Source organism: Staurois parvus, unplaced genomic scaffold, assembly GCF_062004578.1.
Source record: "Staurois parvus isolate SC_StPar_1 unplaced genomic scaffold, SC_StPar_1.0 ptg000672l, whole genome shotgun sequence".
Taxonomy (NCBI): domain Eukaryota; kingdom Metazoa; phylum Chordata; class Amphibia; order Anura; family Ranidae; genus Staurois; species Staurois parvus.
In genome coordinates, this window is record NW_028318468.1 from 3,941,969 (window position 1) to 3,962,001 (window position 20,033).

The 20,033-nt window shown below is 39.7% G+C and overlaps 1 protein-coding gene across 6 annotated transcripts in view; it reads right to left on the bottom strand.

The window, feature by feature from the left end:
• Positions 1–214: 214 nt before the first annotated feature.
• The window catches only part of FAM184A (family with sequence similarity 184 member A), a 327,003-nt gene continuing 307,184 nt past the window's right edge, over positions 215–20,033 (bottom strand). For 5 of the 6 annotated variants that reach the window (XM_089652182.1, XM_089652183.1, XM_089652184.1 and 2 more), the window contains 4 exons: positions 9,732–9,849; positions 9,359–9,463; positions 4,497–4,696; positions 215–933 (listed from right to left, as the gene is read on the bottom strand). In XM_089652182.1, coding sequence (XP_089508308.1) covers positions 852–933; positions 4,497–4,696; positions 9,359–9,463; positions 9,732–9,849 — 505 coding nt within the window. In that variant the 3' untranslated portion in view covers positions 215–851. The remainder of the gene's footprint in view (positions 934–4,496; positions 4,697–9,358; positions 9,464–9,731; positions 9,850–20,033) is intronic. The other variant, XM_089652187.1, reaches the window with a different exon arrangement.

A 20,033-nucleotide genomic window follows, 5' to 3' on the forward strand; every position in this document is an offset into this window, starting at 1 on the left:
GGGGGTTGACTCTCAATTCCAATGAAGTGCTATCACAGCACAACTAAGGTGAGTAAACGTGGGTTGGGCAGGTGGGTTAGCAATGCACTCTGACACCTTGCCTTGAATTTACAATCAACACTGAGTTATATTTATGTCAGAAAATGTACGCAAGATAAGAAGAGACACTGGATAAAAACAAAGACACAATCTCAAAAAAAATCTCAAACATGAATTCATATAAGAAAAATATTTATATATTTATATATATGTATATATAATAAGAGTGACTTCCATAGGAAATAACACACCGGGATTCAGGGTTCAAGGTTGTTACAAGAGGAATACAATTGCCATACATAGTATATACATACCAATCAGAAGCTGAGAATCTGACTCCAGGCACATTGTTATTTTCTGGTGTCAAACTATGAAATTTGTTAAAACTGAAATTAAACACTTTCACCTTGTGGCTAGATCCCTTGAGAAGGCAATTAATTAAAGTCAGTGCAATATAATGATCATCCCAGCACTGAAACAAGTATATGGTGAATTTTGCTGGCAAAAAAAAAAAACTTAATGGGGAAGGAGGTAGCACAGTTATCCTACAAAATTAGGTTTTCCAAAGTCTGGAAACATAGCTCAATAAAAATGCTAATGAGATTACCACAGATTGAAAAGAAATTAAAATACAGTGTTGTTGGACAGTGCAATTCCAATTGGCGACAAAGACTCTCGCTCACAGTGTTCAACAGACAGCATTTACGGCAAAGCTTGGTCACATAAGGATTTGTCAAAGGTCATGCTTGTACTAACAGTCCACATCAAAGCTGTGCCACAATAGAAAGAGAGAAAGAATCAAATACAGTCTCTTAAAAAGTGAAGTATCGCGCAAACCACTCCTGGCGTTGCGGGTCTGGTGATGCCACTGGTGAAGTCTCATTCTGGGGAGGGCTAAATCCCAGAAAGAAAGGAAAGAAACATTACAAAGTATACAGGATTATACATATGGCACACAGGAGCTGCAAGAAGGCAGACTTAGTCACAACCTGCAAGCACAAAGAACAAGCCAAAATCCATACTGCTTTTTTTCCCTTAGATTGTCCTTGTGTGGCACCTCTGCACATCCACTACATTGCAATACATCAGCAGCACAGGCTACCATAGGTTGGGAAACACCTTTACATTAGATAAAATAAAAATAGGTAATGGGTTATTTGTCCTATTTGCCTTTGGTCTGTTTTGAAGCCCCTCTTTTAGTCTCCTTTTAATTAGAACAATCACTTGTGAGAAGTATTAGAGCCACGTTCCACAGGAATGTGCTGAACAAGCACTGTATACTTCTCATCTGGTAAGCACAAAACACATTAAATTATCAGACCAGGGACATTCAATTCACTGATATTACCTGGCTGTGTCATGCAGTTATTATTTATAACACACTTGAAACAACAAATAAGTAGATTGATGTGGGGTTGAATGGAAGTGCTCATTTACATGTCCAACTGTAGTGTTACATGGGGAGAAACTGCATGTTATTACTAAGGTCCACTAAACAGAAGTTTACTATACAACATTTCATTGTATATAAAGAAGCACACATGGACAATTCATTGGAGGACTTGATCATGTGCAGCATGCAAAATATTTATTAAGGAAACATTTATATCCATGCTCATAAAAATATGCACTGTTCGAATAACACAACTGAAATGGTAAATGGTGTATTCAGTATTCTTTCCTGTATTTTTAAAGAAATATATTTATTGTTTTTATATATACTAGATATATCATTAAAATATATGCACTATAATTAGTTTTCTTTCATATAGTTGGATTTCTGTATTAAAGCGGTAGTAAACTGCGGTCTTTCAGAAAAAAAAAAAATCCCCTGCAAAGCAATGGCATAATGTACTAGTATGTATCACATACTAGCACATTATGAAAGACTTACCTTAGAACGAAGCCATCCAGCGGTGCCCTGTCACTGCTGACAGGGCTTCCATCTTCACTTGGTCTTCCTTCTGGGTTCACTGGCTCCGCTTCTTTGAATGACTGAGTCGCACATGTGCATGGGAGTCACAGTTTACGGCACAGAGCTCTGAAAGGACGGCACTTGTATACTGTCACCGGCTGCATCCAGTGTGAACATCTCCTAAACACCACAAGTTTAGGAGATGTTCACTGTACCTATAGGTAAGGCTTAATATAGGCTTACCTGTATGTAAAAGTTCAAAAGCAGAGTTTACTACCACCTTAAAAAGCTTTACCAAGGGGCATATTTAAAAAGAAAACAGCAAATAATATATTTGCTGACCAGTCACCACTTTTCCAACACTGGATGGCCGGGCAAAGCTTTACCATATTTATAAAGTGCAAACACGGCCAGAATTGTTGTGCATATTAACTGGATCAAGTTATGTTTGCCCAACATTTAGATTTCTAATTTTGTAACAGGTAATTCAGGGCTCAGTAACATTTGGTGTATCTCATACAGCCCATAGTACTTACAGTGGTTTTCAATCCTTGACACTTATAACCACAGACATACTAGCACACTATGGCTAACAGCTCCTGGGAGCCCATTTAAATAATCTGCAGAGATAAATCCGCTTTAAATGGTAGTAAATACAAAAACAAAAGTTAAATAACTTGTAGCTTTTCATTCCTTAAATGTGGTAGCTCCATTAATGTTACTTTTTGTATCACTTATTGTCACCTGGTAATCCAGCCAGTAATATACTTACTGTTTTAGAGTGTTTCCGCTTCACTGAAGGAGCAATGGAGACACCTTTGCACAGTAGCACTGTCAATCTGGGGAGAGGGTAGTGTTAGATGCTCTAGCATCATGCACAGTGAGAGTTGAAAATGCTGGTTTTAGGGGAGTCGGGTCTTTTTCTTTTTTCTGACTCTAAATGCCCCTCCATGTTAGCCTATGTATCCATGCACACATAGGCTTTGAAAGGCAGAAAAAAGTCACTGCCAGAGCATTAAGGGGCATTAGCATTTTGGCAGAAAAAACGCTTAGCATCTGTAAACATGTCTAAATTTATGTTAATACTAGGCACGTCAAGTGCTTGAGCATTAATTCAGTTCAATGGCCATTACAAATTATTACTCTAGCCACGCTTTACACGCATCAAGCATTTTTTCTGGAAAACCGCTGCTGCAAGGAGGAAAAGTATTTAGTAGAGCTGGGCAAACACCTTGTGTGCAAAGGGACATAGATAGACTTGACTAACAAATTGAAGTTGAACCCCAGCTAACACTTTATAAGCAGTTACAGAAAAACTTTTTTCTTTCCTTTTGGGATAAGTGAATAAAACTGACCACTGTAAGCACCCATCAGAGGTAAATGGCTTGTCTTAGAAGAGAAGTTGGGGTTATGAAAAAAACAAACCTACATACTCACTTAGGTGCATGCAGTATTGATCCGATGCTGCAACTGGCCCCCACTGTCTCTACACCGAGAACTGAGTGATCACTCTGTACTCAGTTCTCTTTGTGTAGAGAGCTGATGGCTGTCAGTCACAGTCAAAGTGCACTGCCCTTTCAGCACGCACTGGAGCGCTGGGCTGTGGAAGGGGCGGGAGCGGCTGGCTCAGCTTTTCAGCCAGCCGCTGAGAGCCTAAGCCAGCCACTCCCATCATGGAGATCGGGATCTCTCCAGAGTCTGGACCAGCTGGACCGGATCAGTAACATCATCAAACAGTAGGCTTTAGCCCGCTGTTGACCGAATACAGGCCACAGGAGTGCAGGAAGAAATGCACTTCTGTCATCCCCAGGAGAAATAGGGCCAAAAGAGCTTTGGCCTTACCTCTCTTTTAACCTTCTGTCACTTAAGGAAGCTGCAAAGTAACAGACCAAATGGCTGACAACAGATGAAAAATAGAGGAAAACACCGAAATGCATGTAAGAAATGGTAATCTGCAATATAATATTTTTAATACCGCTTTATTTTTCTAAATATGCCTCCAAGTGTAATATTTTATATCTGAAACTCAGATATAAAAACAAAATATATTAATTATATGTGTATTAAATGTGAATAACATATCCATGAATTTTTTTTCATTGACTTTCAGAATAGACTAACAAAGCTATTAGTTTGTGTCTAAGCCAGAGTAAAAAACACAGCTATGATTTTAGGTAAGATATGTGGAAGGATAACTTACACAACAGGTATTTTGAACACTAGATAATATAGGAAAGAAAACTCTCAACACCAGTAACATGCATATAAAATGGTTTCAAATAAATATGTATACAAGCATGCAAAAGGCACTGCATGTGCAGAAAACAAAATAGGTACAGAAGGATGACAAAATGCAACACAGTCCGCAGTCTATACAATGCACTCAGCAAACACTGACATGAGTACACTACATGCTCAAAAAAGGAGCACTATAAAGAGGTTGCAGAAGCCATATAAAATAATTCAAGGCTATAGCTGCAATTCAAGGCTATAGCTGCACTCTCATGACCAGTGACAATTGGGCTGGCGAGGCAGTGCTCACCTCAAAAAGGTCTTGGCCTCTTTGGGTGGTACAGGCTGTGGCAGAGGCTTGCTGCTGTTGAACTCAATATCGTGGATGGGTGAGTTTGGAATGGGCTCCAGGCGTGTAGGGTGTCCGTTTCCCATTACGGCAGTCTCCACTGCACTTAGGTTAGGGGAACTCACAAACCTGTTTGCAGACTTATCATTCTTCTTCTTTTGCTGTTTTGAAAACAAGTAAGGCATTTAAAACTACACCATAGTCCACTCAGTGTGTATGTGTATATGAAATAACATACAAGGTTACAGGCAACATTAGGAAGGCTTGGCCATTTAAAAAAAAAAAAGAAAGAAAAGAGAAGTAATTTCACTTCAAAGCATTGTTTCTATTATGGAAAATGTCTGGCAGATGAATTCACCTATTCACAGTCTATATCTCTTGGTCATTCTTGTGTCAATACCTTTACATCTGGTTTCAAGGTCCACCCAACTGTCATGGCGATCAAAGGTAAGCAATATCTCTGTTGAATGAATTTACTTTGCTACAAGGCAACAGTTACAATAGGTGGAAAAGGTAGAATAGTACTAGATACTTCACTGTTAACACATGACCAAAATATTAGTTTTGAGTGAACTATACTTTTAACTGAGCCTTACATCAAAACATATTATGTTAAATAATAAAATTTTAATTGCCTTTAAGGCCACTGACCTCTTTTGGGAGTCCAGGGCATACCATGAGGATACGCCTTTTGCCATTTTAACTTCTTGATATATTCAAACTGATTTTTTTATGTAATAGCTTCAGTTATCTGCCCCATTATGTTATGTAACCATGGCTCCCATCATAATAAACTAGAGAGAAATAGAGTAGCACTCTTGTCACACTTTTACAGTCAGACCTGTCTCTGACAGAGAACTCTTCAGGCGGTTTCTTCAAATGATGATGCCATCACCAAAGCCCATACAGTAAGCAATTATGTAATGAAGCCATTGTTAAATACTTAATGGGGCAAACAGAGAGAACTTTGACATTACCATTGCATTACTTAAAAATGCAAAAAAGTGACCTTGTCCTTTAAAAACCTTATATTTCCAGAATGCACTAAAATATTCATCAATGTAAAAGAGAAGTACATTTTCTACCTCCTGTTCTACTCCCCCTATTTACAAGTTTTTAAACTGATATTTTATTTTTTTTAATTATGTATATAAAATATTTATTTTAGAAATACACATGCAAGGATTGCCAATGAAACTGATGTCACAGAACATTATGGCTTTTTATAGAGAGAGCACAGCAAAAGCAGTTTCCTTTTAGACTGTCTGGAACTGAAAGTTTGTACAGAGAAGTGGGAGCAGCCTAAGCAATTGAAGTTTGTATATTACTGTACAGGCTTCATCAGCAAATCATTAAAGATTAGCTTGTTGAACATTTGAAAAGAAGCCTGCTGCTTCACCTACTGGTTGAAAATGTAGGCTACTCACTTAACCACTTGCAGACCGGACACTTTTACCCCCTTCCTGACCAGGGCAATTTTCAGCTTTCAGCGCTATCACACTTTGAATGACAATTGCGCAGTCATGCAACACTGTACCCAAATGAATTTTTTACCATTTTTTTGAGACAGATAAAGCTTTATTTTGGTGGTATTTATTCACCGCTGGGATTTTATTTTTTTTGCTATGTAAATGAAAAAGTCCAAAAATTTTGAAAAAGAGTGTTTTTTTTTATAACATTTTGCAAATAAATATTATTTCATCATAAATCTTTGCCAAAATTTATTCCGTTATCTTTTTAGTAAAAAAAAAAATCCAAATTAGTTTATAACCAAAAATTATAATTTTTAAACATTTTTTTTTACATTTTTATTTTTATTTTTTATATTATTTAATTTATTTTTTTTATTTTTTTTACATACTGTCACCCTAGCAGTACAGTGTCACCATGGTGACACTGTACTACTTGTGGGGGGTGATGAAGATTTTTTTTTTTTTTTACACTGATTGCTTTTACACCCCTATAGGATGTAAAAGCAATCATTTCTCTTTCTCTGTGTGTGCATTCTTGCACTCATTGAGAAGTACTGAGTGAGCTGTGATTGGTCACAGCTTGTCACATGGTACAAGGCTGTTGTGAATAGCCTTGTACCATGTGACCTCTGTGATCATTCACAGATTTCACACGTAGTAAGTAATGATGTCACAAGTGACATCTTGTTTACTACTTTGCATGTGATCACTGATTGGCCAATCAGTGATCACATGATTGGGACCTCGTACAGCGGTCCCGTCCGACGATCGGTGTCCAGAGGACACAGTGGGCACCGGATCGCGGTGCTGCGCGCTCCGAGGAAGCGCGCACAACCAGGGTGCGGGGAGGCCGTTTATAAACGGCCACCCGACCCTGCACTGCCACCGTCCGGCCGTTTATATGCAATGGCCGGTCGGGAAGTGGTTAAGGAGCAATGTCCAGGGCTGCCAATAGTTCACATAGCCATCATGCATTGCATTGCTTTATTTGGGCCAAAGAAAGTGTTTGTTCTGCACTAAACAGAAACAGTTCTGGACTGTCCTGGAAAAATGCATAAAAAACTCTGAGTCAACAGCTTATCCTGTCAGTTGTCACTGCTGGTTTTCTTGATTACTTTTCCTTAGTTTTGAACCAACAGCCATAAAAAAAAACAGTTTTACTCATTAATACTTCTCTGTCCTATTAGTTTATTGTGTATATGTTACAGTAATTTAGCAAAACTGGAAAGCAAGTTTATATGTGACATAAATGATCTCTAAGTGTTGTATACTGTAAACCTAATACCCATTTCTGAACAACAACTGGATCTCTGTAGCTTTTAAAAAAAAGCAAACATTGCAAACATTTATGGAAATGAGCTTGTACTAAATTATCTAATGAGCTTTTGGGAGTTCTTGGTATATTTAGGTTTACTTGTATTTTTATAGGACAGAAGCACTGATAAAAGCTGTAGAATAAGTTGCATCAGGTTTAGATAAATGGTAGTAATTAGGAGAATGTAAAGGCGTTAATTACATGGATGATAGATGTGCCAATACATCTTTTTAAAAAGGGTACAAGAGGCTTAAAACAGAGTAGCATACAATCACCTTGGTGCTTGTAACTGTAAAGAATGGAAAGTTGCATGAAATCAAAATGTTATATTACATACTATTTTGAGAGCTGTATGTTTGTAGTTTACCTAAAGATTTGTCTACAAAAGCTCTCGAGCTCAACTGAACATTCCCGCTCATCACCCACAGAGTTGAAAGAGACAAATTAAACCAATCTTTAGTTCAGGAATCCCCCAGCTGGGTACTTTACTTAGGAAACAATTCGTTAGCAGTTCAGGATGCAACTAATTGGAGACAAAGGCTCAGTCACTTAAGAGTACAGACACTTATTGCTCTCAGGCATCAAAACTGACTTTTTAGTTATTAAAACACATTTCAGCTATAGGTATAACACTAAAAGTTACTAAAAGCTGGAAGCTTTGCTAAAATAACTAAAGCTGACAGTACACATAAGCTGGGCTAAACTTGAGAAATCAATACACCTGGCACAGTGACTGCAGCTGATCTGGCTGCAGTACAGCCAACTTTTTTCTGCCCGGCTCCATTGATTTCTCAATCAAATGTTGTGTTGGCAGCACCACCAACAGCTCAAATTTTGGCAGATTCATGGGGTGATTGTAGTCGTATTAAGTGTACTTGCGACAGAAACATTTGAGTACTGACGTGACACTTTTTTTATTTGCACTAACATGTATGTTAGTGCAAATAAAAAAAGTATCATGTCAGTACTCAAATGTTTCTGTGGCAGATTCATGGGAAACAGATGAGATTCAAGCAGGGTAAGGCCAGCTTAAGAAAACCACATATGAGCAATAAGGTTGAGTGCACTGAATCATTTGGATTTTATATTTAGACACGTGGTATTAACTGCAGTTAAGATATTTATTTTGCTTGGCCATAGATATGTGTTTGGTGCACAATCTAATTTTATTGAACTACATTTACAGAATTCACATAATGTAATATAATTTATAAATTAGCTTCAATTAGGTTAAAGTGGGACTCTATTCAAATTTCAGTTAATTGTTAAAGTTAGATTAGAACTCTTGTCATACTTTTATTGCTGCTTGTGAGGGAAATTTGCCCTAACTTCTTGTGCGGTCTGGAACCTCTGTCAGATTCCCACCTGGTAGATTTTGCTTGTCAAAAGGGTAAAGAATATGTAAACCCAGGAATCCATGAATAAAAATTTTATATATTGCAGCTTACTAGTCCTGAGATGCGGAGGCTACAGTAAGTTTTATTTTTTAGCCTAAGAACATTTTCAGCTAATACAGAAAATACCCACTCATCTTGCCAGAATATAGTGCCCTTGTTGCTTCCTGTGAGCTGAAATGAAAGCACAATGTTATTTCCCTTCTGTACATTTATAACCTCTGGGGATGAACAAAGGCAGACATGTTTGAAGTCCAGCCTGGCTTCCTCTACAGATACAGTGGAGGAAGTAAGCATAGCCACTCAAGAACAAAAAGGTGCTATTTGCAGGATTACCAAAATGAAAATAAAGGAAAAAAGCAAAAAAAAATACTACAACAAGCACAACTAAGGACTGATGAGCTGCAATTATATTACGTTTTTGTTTTTGGGCATGCTTGAATAGCAAACTGTCCTCCTAAAGACTGCATGGCAAAATGTTGTTAACTTTTTTATTATTGGTTGTATTTGCCAAAACACTGTCCCATTTATGGCCATCAATGCAAAAACAGCAGATAGAAAAATAGATTCAGATGTTTAAATCTTAATTTTAGAAGAAAAACAAGAGTTCATATATCTAATGTACATAGTGCTTGTAAGTACCTTTACTAGGGGATTGATAACGCCAACATTAGGGCTTGCGTTAAATACTTTGTTGAAGTTGGTCTCTCGGTTGACTAATTCCAGTTGATAGAATTTCTTGTCTTCCTGTTAAAAGAAAAATGTTATTCTGACTGTGCTTCTTTCATGCAGCTTTGCATGTCCAGATAATTGCTTTCAAACACTTCACCTATTAATATTTTACGCACAAAGTGTTCGTTTGTAAATGCCGTTTTGTTTAATAATTGATTAAATCAGTTATAATTTATGAACTTTAGAGTATTTAAAGATCACTGAATTGTTAATGCCATTGGGTCTCAGAGGTAGCGATTTGGAAATTGTTCTGTTAAAGGAAGTAAACACTGAAATTGCTCACAATTAGTTTCTTGATAAGTTGATCCCGCTCAGTAACCATGTCCTTTAATTCGGAGATGACCTGCAGATCTTCTGGCCTGGATTCTCTGTTCTGGTATTTTTCCTCCATTTCTGTTAACCTTGAGTTTAGAAAAGCATGGTTTTACATAATTCTCCTGAATATGATCAGAAAAATAAAGATAACATTCACAGTACACACCTATTATAGAAACAAAGATTGGTGTACTGAAGGACAAAACAATATCATACATGTACTGGGAATAATTCCAAACGTAATATATATATTTGTGTCTACACAATACATGGGGTTTTTGTAATTCCACAATATATGTAAATATCTGCACCAAAATTGTGAAAACTGGAGAAAAACAGGATCTTTTGCTCAAAGGTACCAAAAAGAATCTGAAATCTAAATGGCTGATATATGTAATAATTCTGTGTTTGCTTTAGTTTTTTCAAGTCAGCTTTGTATTCAAAGTTACCAATGTTAGTTGGTGGTAATTAGCACCAAATTGCATACATAGATGTAACTGCATACAAGGATGTGTAATTAGGAATACTGTACTCTGGGTACATGGTTTTTAAGAACATGTCCCATTCACATTTTCAGTCCTATTACATTTTGACCATGTTACAACAGTACTCATCATAGTAATAATGTAAACACCATGGACTACATTTAAAGTCTTTATTGTGATTATGGGAAAAATGATAAAGAGGATTATGGCAACAATGATAAAGAGGATTATGGCAAAAATGATAAAGAGGATTATGGCAAAAAGTAAAATCCTGTTCCTGACCACTGATAAGAGAATACAAGATAGGCCCTAAATCTGTGTTGGATGGCAGTGTACAGTAGCCTCTAGGTTGAAGAGAAAAGGAGTTCTTAGGGCGCATCTGCCATGGAGACCAATGGAGGGAAACAATAGAAAAACACACTAGAGCAGCACTTCCAGGAGTAGAAGCAGACTCTGGGCAGGACAGAAGAAAACAAGAAGGCACTCATAAATGCACTACATCCACATGTTTATTAGTGAAAATGGTTAAAACCACTTACAAAGGATGATAAGGCTCAGGCATAAGAAAATGTCAATGCAGGGTTCCTGTCACTGTGTCCTGGAGCTCACTGTGCCGTCCAACAGCAGGGGGAGCTCAGATGCAATTCCAAGATGGCCACCGCTCTTCCTGGGCCACCATGGAATGCAAGACCAGTCTTGAAGGAGCGACTGCGTATGCTCCGAAATGCATCACTGCACACCATTGACGTACGTTCCACAGTGGCCCAGGAAGAGCGGTGGCCATCTTGGAACTGCACCTGTGCTCCCCCTGCTGCTGCTGGACGGCACAGTGAGCTCCAGGACACAGTAATAGGAGCCCTGCATTGACGTTTTCATATGCCTGAGCCTTGTCATCCCTTGTAAGTGGTTTTAACCAATTTCACCAATAAACATGTGGATGTACTGCACTTACCTTCACCTTCTTGTTCTCTTTTGACTAGCCTGTAGATTGCAGGTGACTGATAAAGCAGTGAAGTAGTAGTGGTAAGGACTCAGGACTCAGAAGCATAGAAGACAAATAACTGATGGGTCAATAGTGGAGCAACTGACAAGCTGGATAATAGTAGTCGAGCAATAGCACACAACTGGTTACAGAAAATGCCACAGGAGCCCAAGAAAGGTCTGCAGGAACGCACATATGTGAACCAGGGCTTAATATTTTGAAATGATCAAACAGCACATTTGTTAATCCGAAGCTTTTAATGACTTCTAAAATTTAGATAGCTGTCACTATCAACTTTTTAAAAAAAGTTCTTGGTGACTCCTTGTTATATTGTCTATTATCTCTTCCACAGTTACTTGCAAGTACTCAATGGTAATTTGATATTTGTGACTTGTAAAATGCAGTCTCAGTGTGTTGTTATTTTTTAAGTAAATGATAAAAATGTATATTGGATTTTAATCATAATGAACACCTCTTCATAATTTTTGATGTGATTATGTGTGAAGGCCTTCTCTATGAAGTCTACAGATTCTCTGGAGAAACGTTCCATAGTGTCTGCATCTAATATTTTGTAGTATACTGTATCTTATCTTCATAAGAGTATAGAAAATGTGGGGCTTGCCCAGCCCAGTACATGTGAGTGTAGGTAATGACCTCAGCCAGCACTGCTCTATGACTAAGCTCCGGAGGGTGGAGTGAAACATGTCAGGGGGCATGGCCAGTGGAGTAGTGCTGGCTGAGGCCATTACCTACACTCACATATACTGGGCTGGGTGAGCGGTGTCCCACATTTTCTATACACATGTTGGCACTTGGATGAGTGAAAGGATGCCAGCACCCTGGCTCCTGAGTTCCAGCAGGTGGCACGTCACACCTCAGGCTTGGAGTGGCGATATAAGGCCTATGATATCATATTTTCTTGGCTTCCTGAATACAGTCTTTTCTATTTTGAATAACCATGCCTCCATCCTTATTGCCATTTTAATGATAATGTTTGTATTCTCTTTTAACTCTTTAGGGCCAATTCTTTTACCTTTGGTCAGGTTTGATAGTATAGAATAGGTTAAAATCTGTCTGGACTAAGGTTTGAAAAGTCCTGATAAAATTCCCCTTATATTGAATAGGGTTGAATGTGGAGCATGGTCTGAAGTCTTTTTCTGTACATCCTCAAGAGTTGAAATAGAATCATCCAACATTATTCGAACTGCATTAGATGCATCTGGAATATTTTTCACTTTCAATAAATTTTTATTGAAACATTACAGGATATAGATCAAACCACAGATAAATATATTGATATGATCAATGAGTTATTAATCAGTGGGAATGTATTTCAATGTTACACATTGTTTGCATGTTTTTATTGTGTTTTTATAACCCTGTTGAAGGGGCCACTCTCTGACCCCCAAAATGCATTGGCTTTGTAATAAAGTCTTTTATCTCATTTTGGAAAAAAAATTTAACTGGATGAATAATCTTTGCTCTAGAGCTTCAGTCTCAGATGAAGTTGATGAATGGACAGGCTTAACAAAGACCCCTGTGCCACAGAGTGGTGGATAGAACACAAGTCCAGTAATTAAAGGGTACGGAGTTGAAAACCAGAAAAAATAAAGCTAGGAATAGTGCAAAACATTAAACCCCATCTCATATGCCTAAAAATAAATTCCAACCTATCTACTATTTGTTGATGCTGAAAAGGCAATCAACAGAGTCAGCTGGCAATTTCTCCAACACTCTCTAACCAACCATTGGCTCCCACTGCTGTCAATTACAGCCAGTGAACCAATGAGAAGAGAGAGGTGTCGGTGCTGAGCTGTGGCTCCATATGTGAATGGACTCATGGAGCAGCGGGTGTTTTTATTTACTACTGACTGTTTTTGGTGAATGAGTAGGGGAACTATGTACCCCATTCTTATTCATATGGGAGGGCCAGGATCTGGGGGATCCCTTTTTAAGATTCTGATAAGTCACCCCCCACACTCCCATAACCACCGGACTAGTGTTCTGGCAAAGAAGTTTTTGTCCTCATCAACATGGAGACAAGGTGCTTTGCCAGGGGCAACCAGGTGACAAGTATTAGAAAATCTGTCCACTATGAAAAGAATGGTGACATTACCTTTCAAAGTAAGTAAAAAATGATGAAATGTACTGAAATGCGGGAATTATAAGCAGGTTGATATCAATAACAGCTAAAGTATTCAAAAAGTAATTTATCTTAACAGTGGGCATATAATGTAGGGCCCTTAACAACATTTTTTGAATCTAGACATTTTTGGCCATTGAATGTTCTATTCAATGAACTGCTTGCTGTGTACAGCCCATTTCAGTAGTTCAGAATATAATGTAGAGGAAACCAAAATGGTGTCTCAACAGTAAGGACTACAGTATTGTATTTTCAATTTTCCATATGCCAGATGAAGAAGTCCTTCAGGATTATACTTCCACTTTTTTGACAAACTTTTTAACAGATAGTAATATATTCTGTTTTTCTCACCTACCTCAACATAAAACATTGAAGAAATAGAGGAGAAATTACTGTATTTATCACTCCATAAGATGCACTTTTTTCCCCCAAAAAAAGGGGGGAAATGTCAGTGCGTCTTATGGAGTGAATATGGAGCGGCCGGTCCGGTATTTCCGCCACCGCCACCGTGTCAGAATACAGGGCCGGCCGCTCAGCTCTTCTCTGCAGCAGGACCTTACCTGTTCCTCGGTCCAGCACTGTACGGTCTTCCCGCGCCGGCATCTTTAGTGTGGGCATAAGGCTGTGACAGCCAGGTGCCCACTGCACATGCGTGAGAAGCGCTGCGCTTTGTGAATGGTCCGCTGGACACATGACAGGTCCCAGAAGACGTTGGGCCATTCACAAAGCGCAGCACTTCTCGTGCATGTGCAGTGGGCACCCGGCTGTCACAGCTGGGTGCCCACACTAAAGGGAGGACAACTTCGTGGAAGCAGGAGCAGGTACCAGTCAAATTCAGATACCCGCTCCCCCTCCCTCCCCAAAGGTCCGCAGTCTCTTGGTCATCCCCTGTACTGTCTGCAGTCTCTTGGTCATCCCCTGTACTGTCTGCAGTCTCTTGGTCATCCCCTGTACTGTCTGCAGTCTCTGGTCATCCCCTGTACTGTCTGCAGTCTCTTGGTAATCCCCTGTAGTGTCTGCAGTCTCTTGGTCATCCCCTGTACTGTCTGCAGTCTCTTGGTGATCCCCTGTACTGTCTGCAGTCTCTTGGTCATCCCCTGTACTGTCTGCAGTCTCTGGTCATCCCCTGTACTGTCTGCAGTCTCTTGGTAATCCCCTGTAGTGTCCTCAGTCTCTGGTCATCTCCTGTACTGTGTCTGCAATCTCTGGTCATCCCCTGTACTGTCTGCAGTCTCTGGTCATCCTCTGTACTGTCTGCAGTCTATGGTCATCTGTACTATGTCCCCATGCTCTGGTCATCTCCTGTACTGTGTCTGCAATCTCTGGTCATCCCCTGTACTATGTCCGCAGTCTCTGGTCATCTCCTGTACTGTGTCTGCAGTCTCTGGTCATCTCCTGTACTATGTCCGCAGTCTCTGGTCATCTCCTATACTATGTCCGCAGTCTCTGGTCATCTCCTGTAATGTGTCCGCAGTCTCTGGTCATCTCCTGTACTGTGTTCGCAGTCTCTGCTCATCTCCTGTACTATATCTGCAGTCTCTGGTCATCTCCTGTACTGTGTGTGCAGTCTCTGGTCATCTCCTATACTATGTCCGCAGTCTCTGGTCATCTCCTGTAATGTGTCCGCAGTCTCTGGTCATCTCCTGTACTGTGTTCGCAGTCTCTGCTCATCTCCTGTACTATATCTGCAGTCTCTGGTCATCTCCTGTACTGTGTGTGCAGTCTCTGGTCATTTCCTGTACTATGTGTGCAGTCTCTGGTCATTTCCTGTACTGTGTCTGCAGTCCATTGGTTCGGAATATTTTTTTTCTTGTTTTTCTCCTCTAAAACCTATGTGCGTCTTATGGTCAGGTGCGTCTTATGGAGGGAAAAAGACGGTAGTTAAGTATCCAGGAGATCACTTTGAGATAGATAAAAAGTGTGGTACAATGCCCTGTTTGCAAAAGACATCACCTAAGACAGTGATAGTAAAATACGCCAATGATATGGGTTTAGCATAATTGTCAATTTTCTTCAGGTAGTCAGCGAAAGCTCCCCTATCTGTCCACTCTCTATTTTAAACCTCCTAGCTCAGCAGCAAACAGACATTGCTGGAAGCTTTCTATGCTTCAACTTTATTCCCCTGCCTTTTGGGAAATGATATCATCACATAAACTATAAGTAGTATATTTAAAGCCTACTTTGCAGGGCAAGTGGGTATAAGTGCAGCTGGATGGATGTGTTTTTATTTATACTGCAGTACAGAGACTCGTGCAGCAAAACCTCATTAGATACACAGTGAATTAGCATCACAAATTATGCTAAACCTGTGTTCCTCAATCCAGTCCTCATGGCCCACAAACAAGTCATGGTCCCATCTCTTTATAAAATCACTAGTAAAATGTTCAGATTGCTTCTTTATACTGTAATTTGCTGTATCACAAATGTACAAATATGCAAGTGATTCAATCTGTTATTCATTACATTGACAATGGATGCATATTAACATCCAGCCCATTTGTTTTTGGATTAGAGTTCCACCCTATATTAAAAGATGTTTGGGCTGAAAAACACATCACTATGATCACCAACATGCTTACTGGGTGGCTCAGCCTAGTATTCTATATCAAACCAAGTAATTTGGGGCACTTTTCAGAACTGCAGCTTACCCAAAACCCTGGGATTGATTTACAAAAAGCAAATATGCTGTTCACTTTGCAAGGGAATTTTCAGTTTACAAAGAATATTCAATCACATGCAAAGAAAATGAAAAAAAAAACAAAAAACAGTATTTTTGCTTGCTGTGATCGCATGATGGAAATCAGAAGAACTTAACTGCATTTACAAAGTTAAGGGGAAATTCCCTTACAAAGTGAACAGTCTACCTTTAGTATATCAACCTCTCTGTGTCTGAACACAACCTTGGAAGTCTCTGATGACTTGCTTAACCACCTTCCGCCCGCCCTATAGTACAATGACGGGCGCAAGGTGTTTTTTTTCGGTCTGATAGGACGTCATATAACGTCCTACCATTCTCACTGCGCATGTGTGGCTCAGGGAGCATGCAGCGCAGGGATCGCCCGTGCGCTGTGTCCCATGTAAACACGGAAATGCCAGTTATCGGCATTTCTCTCCTCTCGAGCTGTCACGCTGACAGCTCGAGAGGAGAAGAGAGCCAGTAATCGGCTTTCCGCGGAAGGGACATGTACACTGATCATCAGGGCACTGATGATCAGTGTGCCCTGATGATCAGTGTGGCCCCAGAAGTGCCACCTGTCAGTGCTCATCAGTGCCGCGTGGCAGTGCCCATCAGTGCCACATCAATGCCACATATCAGTGCATACCAGTGCCATATCAATGCCACATATCAGTGCCCATCTGAGCTGCCTTTCAATGTCACCCATCAGTGCCAGTCAGTGCCACCTATTAATGCCAATCAGTGCCACCTATCAGTGCTGCCAATCAGTGCCACCTATCAGTGTCAGTCAGTGCCGCCTTTCAGTGCCGCCTATCAGTGCCAGTCAGTGCCACCTATCAGTGCCAGTCAGTGCCGCCTATCAGTGCCAGTCAGTGCCGCCTATCAGTGTCATGTATCAGTGTCATGTATCAGTGCTGCCTTTCAGTGTCCATCAGTGATGCCTGTCAATACCCATCAATGCAACCTACCAGTGCCTCCTCATCAGTGCCCATCAGTGCCACCTATCAGTGTCCATCAGTGCGGCCTATCAGTGCCCATCACTGCAGCCTCATTAGCGCACATCAGTGAAGGAGAAAAATTACTTATTTACAAAATTGTATAACAAAAACTAAGAAACTTTTTTTTTCAAAATTTTCTGTGGTTTTTTGGTTTGTTAAGAAACCCCAGAGGTGATTAAATAAATACCACCAAAAGAAAGCTCTATCTGTCTCAAAAAAATGATAAAAATTTCATATGGGTACAGTGTTGCATGACTGAGCAATTGTCATTCAAAGTGTGACAGCGCTGAAAGCTGGAAATTGGCCTGGGCAGGAAGGGGGTATAAGTGCTCTGTAGGCTAGTGGTTAAGAAACATAGTGCATAGCTAGCATGTGAATAAGGAGTATGTTTTTCATATCAAAAGTATAATTCTGCACTGAACTCAGACCTTGATCTTTCATAGTAAAATATAATTAGCAACATGGTCTACGTGACGTAAAAACTTTACACAAGTCATAGAGGAATTCAGTGAGTTCCAGCTATCAGGTTTTCTAAAGTGTGCAGCTTTCCTCCTATGGCAGCAAATTATTTGTTCTCTAAGTATAAACAGGATGGCATTACATTAAGCCTGGGTTCACATATATGTGGTGCAGTACATTATTGTGATTCGCACAGGAACTACACCGCATTCAGGGAATCAGGGTGTTGTTAACTTAACATACACACCCGCAGCGGTTTGCATGAACGGGGTGCGATTCTGATGCTGTGCGGAATTCACACAGAAAACACTGCGAATTCTGGACCGCATCAGTATGAACCCAGGCTAGAGTTAAACTTATCTTGATAATTAAAAAAGACTAAGGTGAGAATCACTCTGCCTTGAAATATCTTCTCCTACTACGTGAAGCCTTATTTTTCAGCATGGTTGCACTTGTATGCAGAGATGCGAAAACAAGCCTTTGGCCAAGATGTTATATCACTGGCATATGCCCTCAAGCACCAGCTGACTGACTATGGAGCTGTAAAATTATGTATACTGTGTAACATTTAAGTCTCTTGTATTTCAACAGTTAGTCCTGGTTCACACCACTGCAACGGTGTGACAGTTTCAAGTCACATGACAAGTCGCACCCTATTTTCTGGAATGGAACCATTCAATTCGGTGTGACTTTGACTTTGCGGTGCCGCACTGATTTGAAAAAATGGTTCCTGCACTATTTTTTGCAATTTAAGGTGTGACTTGCATAGACATGTATGCATGAAGTCACACACATGTCAGCCAAGTCAAACCTGGAGTCGCACTGACATGTGGATTTGAAATGGTGTAACTTCAAGTGAAGTCGCACAATTTCAGAGCTGGATTCAGTGTGAACTGACAGTTAGGGCTCTATGTATAAAGCCGTGGTATGGCTCCACCACAGTCATACTGCTGCTTAAAGGATAAGTTCACCTTTTGTAACATGTTACATTGCACACCCATATTCAGGGTGTTACATGTAATATGTTATGATTGGACCGGCCTCCGCACCCCCCCGCCCCGATCGCCATTGTGACAACTAGCGAGGGATCTTCTCATAATTTAAAAAATTTGCGCCCATGCGGTGCTCCGCCTACATAAACGCATCACTCATTCACAGTATTCTGTGAATGGGAAAACTACAAGTTCCAACAGCCTTTGTGGCTGTCGACTTGTAGTTTTCAATGAACTATCACGGAGCTCCACAGCACCATGGTAGTTCTTTGAAACTTCTTGTCAGCAAGTAACAGCTTGCCCGTATAGGATGTATGAGCAAGCAGATATACTGATAGGTCAGGGGGAGACCTGCATGGCAACAGCGATCTACTGATTGCTAGTGCAATGCAATAGAGGCTTCAGAAACAAAAAAATAATAAATGCACATTTTTTTACCTGCAGAAAAATGTGCATTTATTTATTTTTTTTTAAATCCTTATCCTTTAACCACTTGCCCTCCTGAGGATTTACCCCCTTAATGACCAGGCCTCTTTTTGCTACTCGGCGCTGCACTAATTCAACTGATAATTGCACGGTCATGCAATGCTGCACCCAAACTAAATTTACGTCCTTTTTTTCACACAAATAGAGCTTTCTTTCGGTGGTATTTGATCATCTGTGCGCTTTTTATTTTTCACGCTATAAACAAAAAAAGGCCAAAAATTTTGAAGAAAAACAATATTTTTTACTTTCAGCTATAAAAAATATATAGTAAACTCAAAGTTGGTTATAAATTTAGGCCAAAATGTATTCTGCTCCATGTTTTTGGTAAAAAAAATCCCAATAAGTGTATATTGATTGCTTTGTGTGGAAGTTATAGCATCTACAAACTATGGTATAAATACTGCAATTTACGCCATTTTTCTGCTATACAGCGCTGCGCTAGTTTAACGGACAATTGCGCGGTCATGCAATACGGTACATAAATGAAATTTACATCCTTTTTTTCCCCACAAATTGAGCTTTCTTTCGGTGGTATTTGATCGCCTGTGCGGTTTTTATTTTTTGCTCTAAAAAAAAAGGCTGACTATTTTGAGGACAAAAAAACAATATTTTGGACTTTTTGCTATAAAACATGTCCAGTAAAAAAAAATGCAAAAATCAAATTTAGTCATAAATTTCTGCCAAAATGCATTCTGCGACATATCTTTGCTAAAAAAAAAACCAATACGTGTAAATTAATTGGTTTACGTAAAAGTTATAGTGTTTACAAATGGCGGGAAAGATACTGGGATTTTTAGTTTTTTTTTTTATACTAATAATGGCGGCGATCAGCGAATTATGGCAGCGATCAGTGACTTATGGCGGGACTGCGGCGGACATTCTGACATTGGGGGGTACTGACTTGGGGTCACTGACATCCCCAAAAACACTAATACAGTGATCAGTGCAAAAAAAAAAACACTGACACTGTACTAATAACACTGGGGAGGAAGGGGTTAACTTTATTTTGCAGGGAAGGGTTATCTGTGTGAGGGGAGTGTTTTACTAG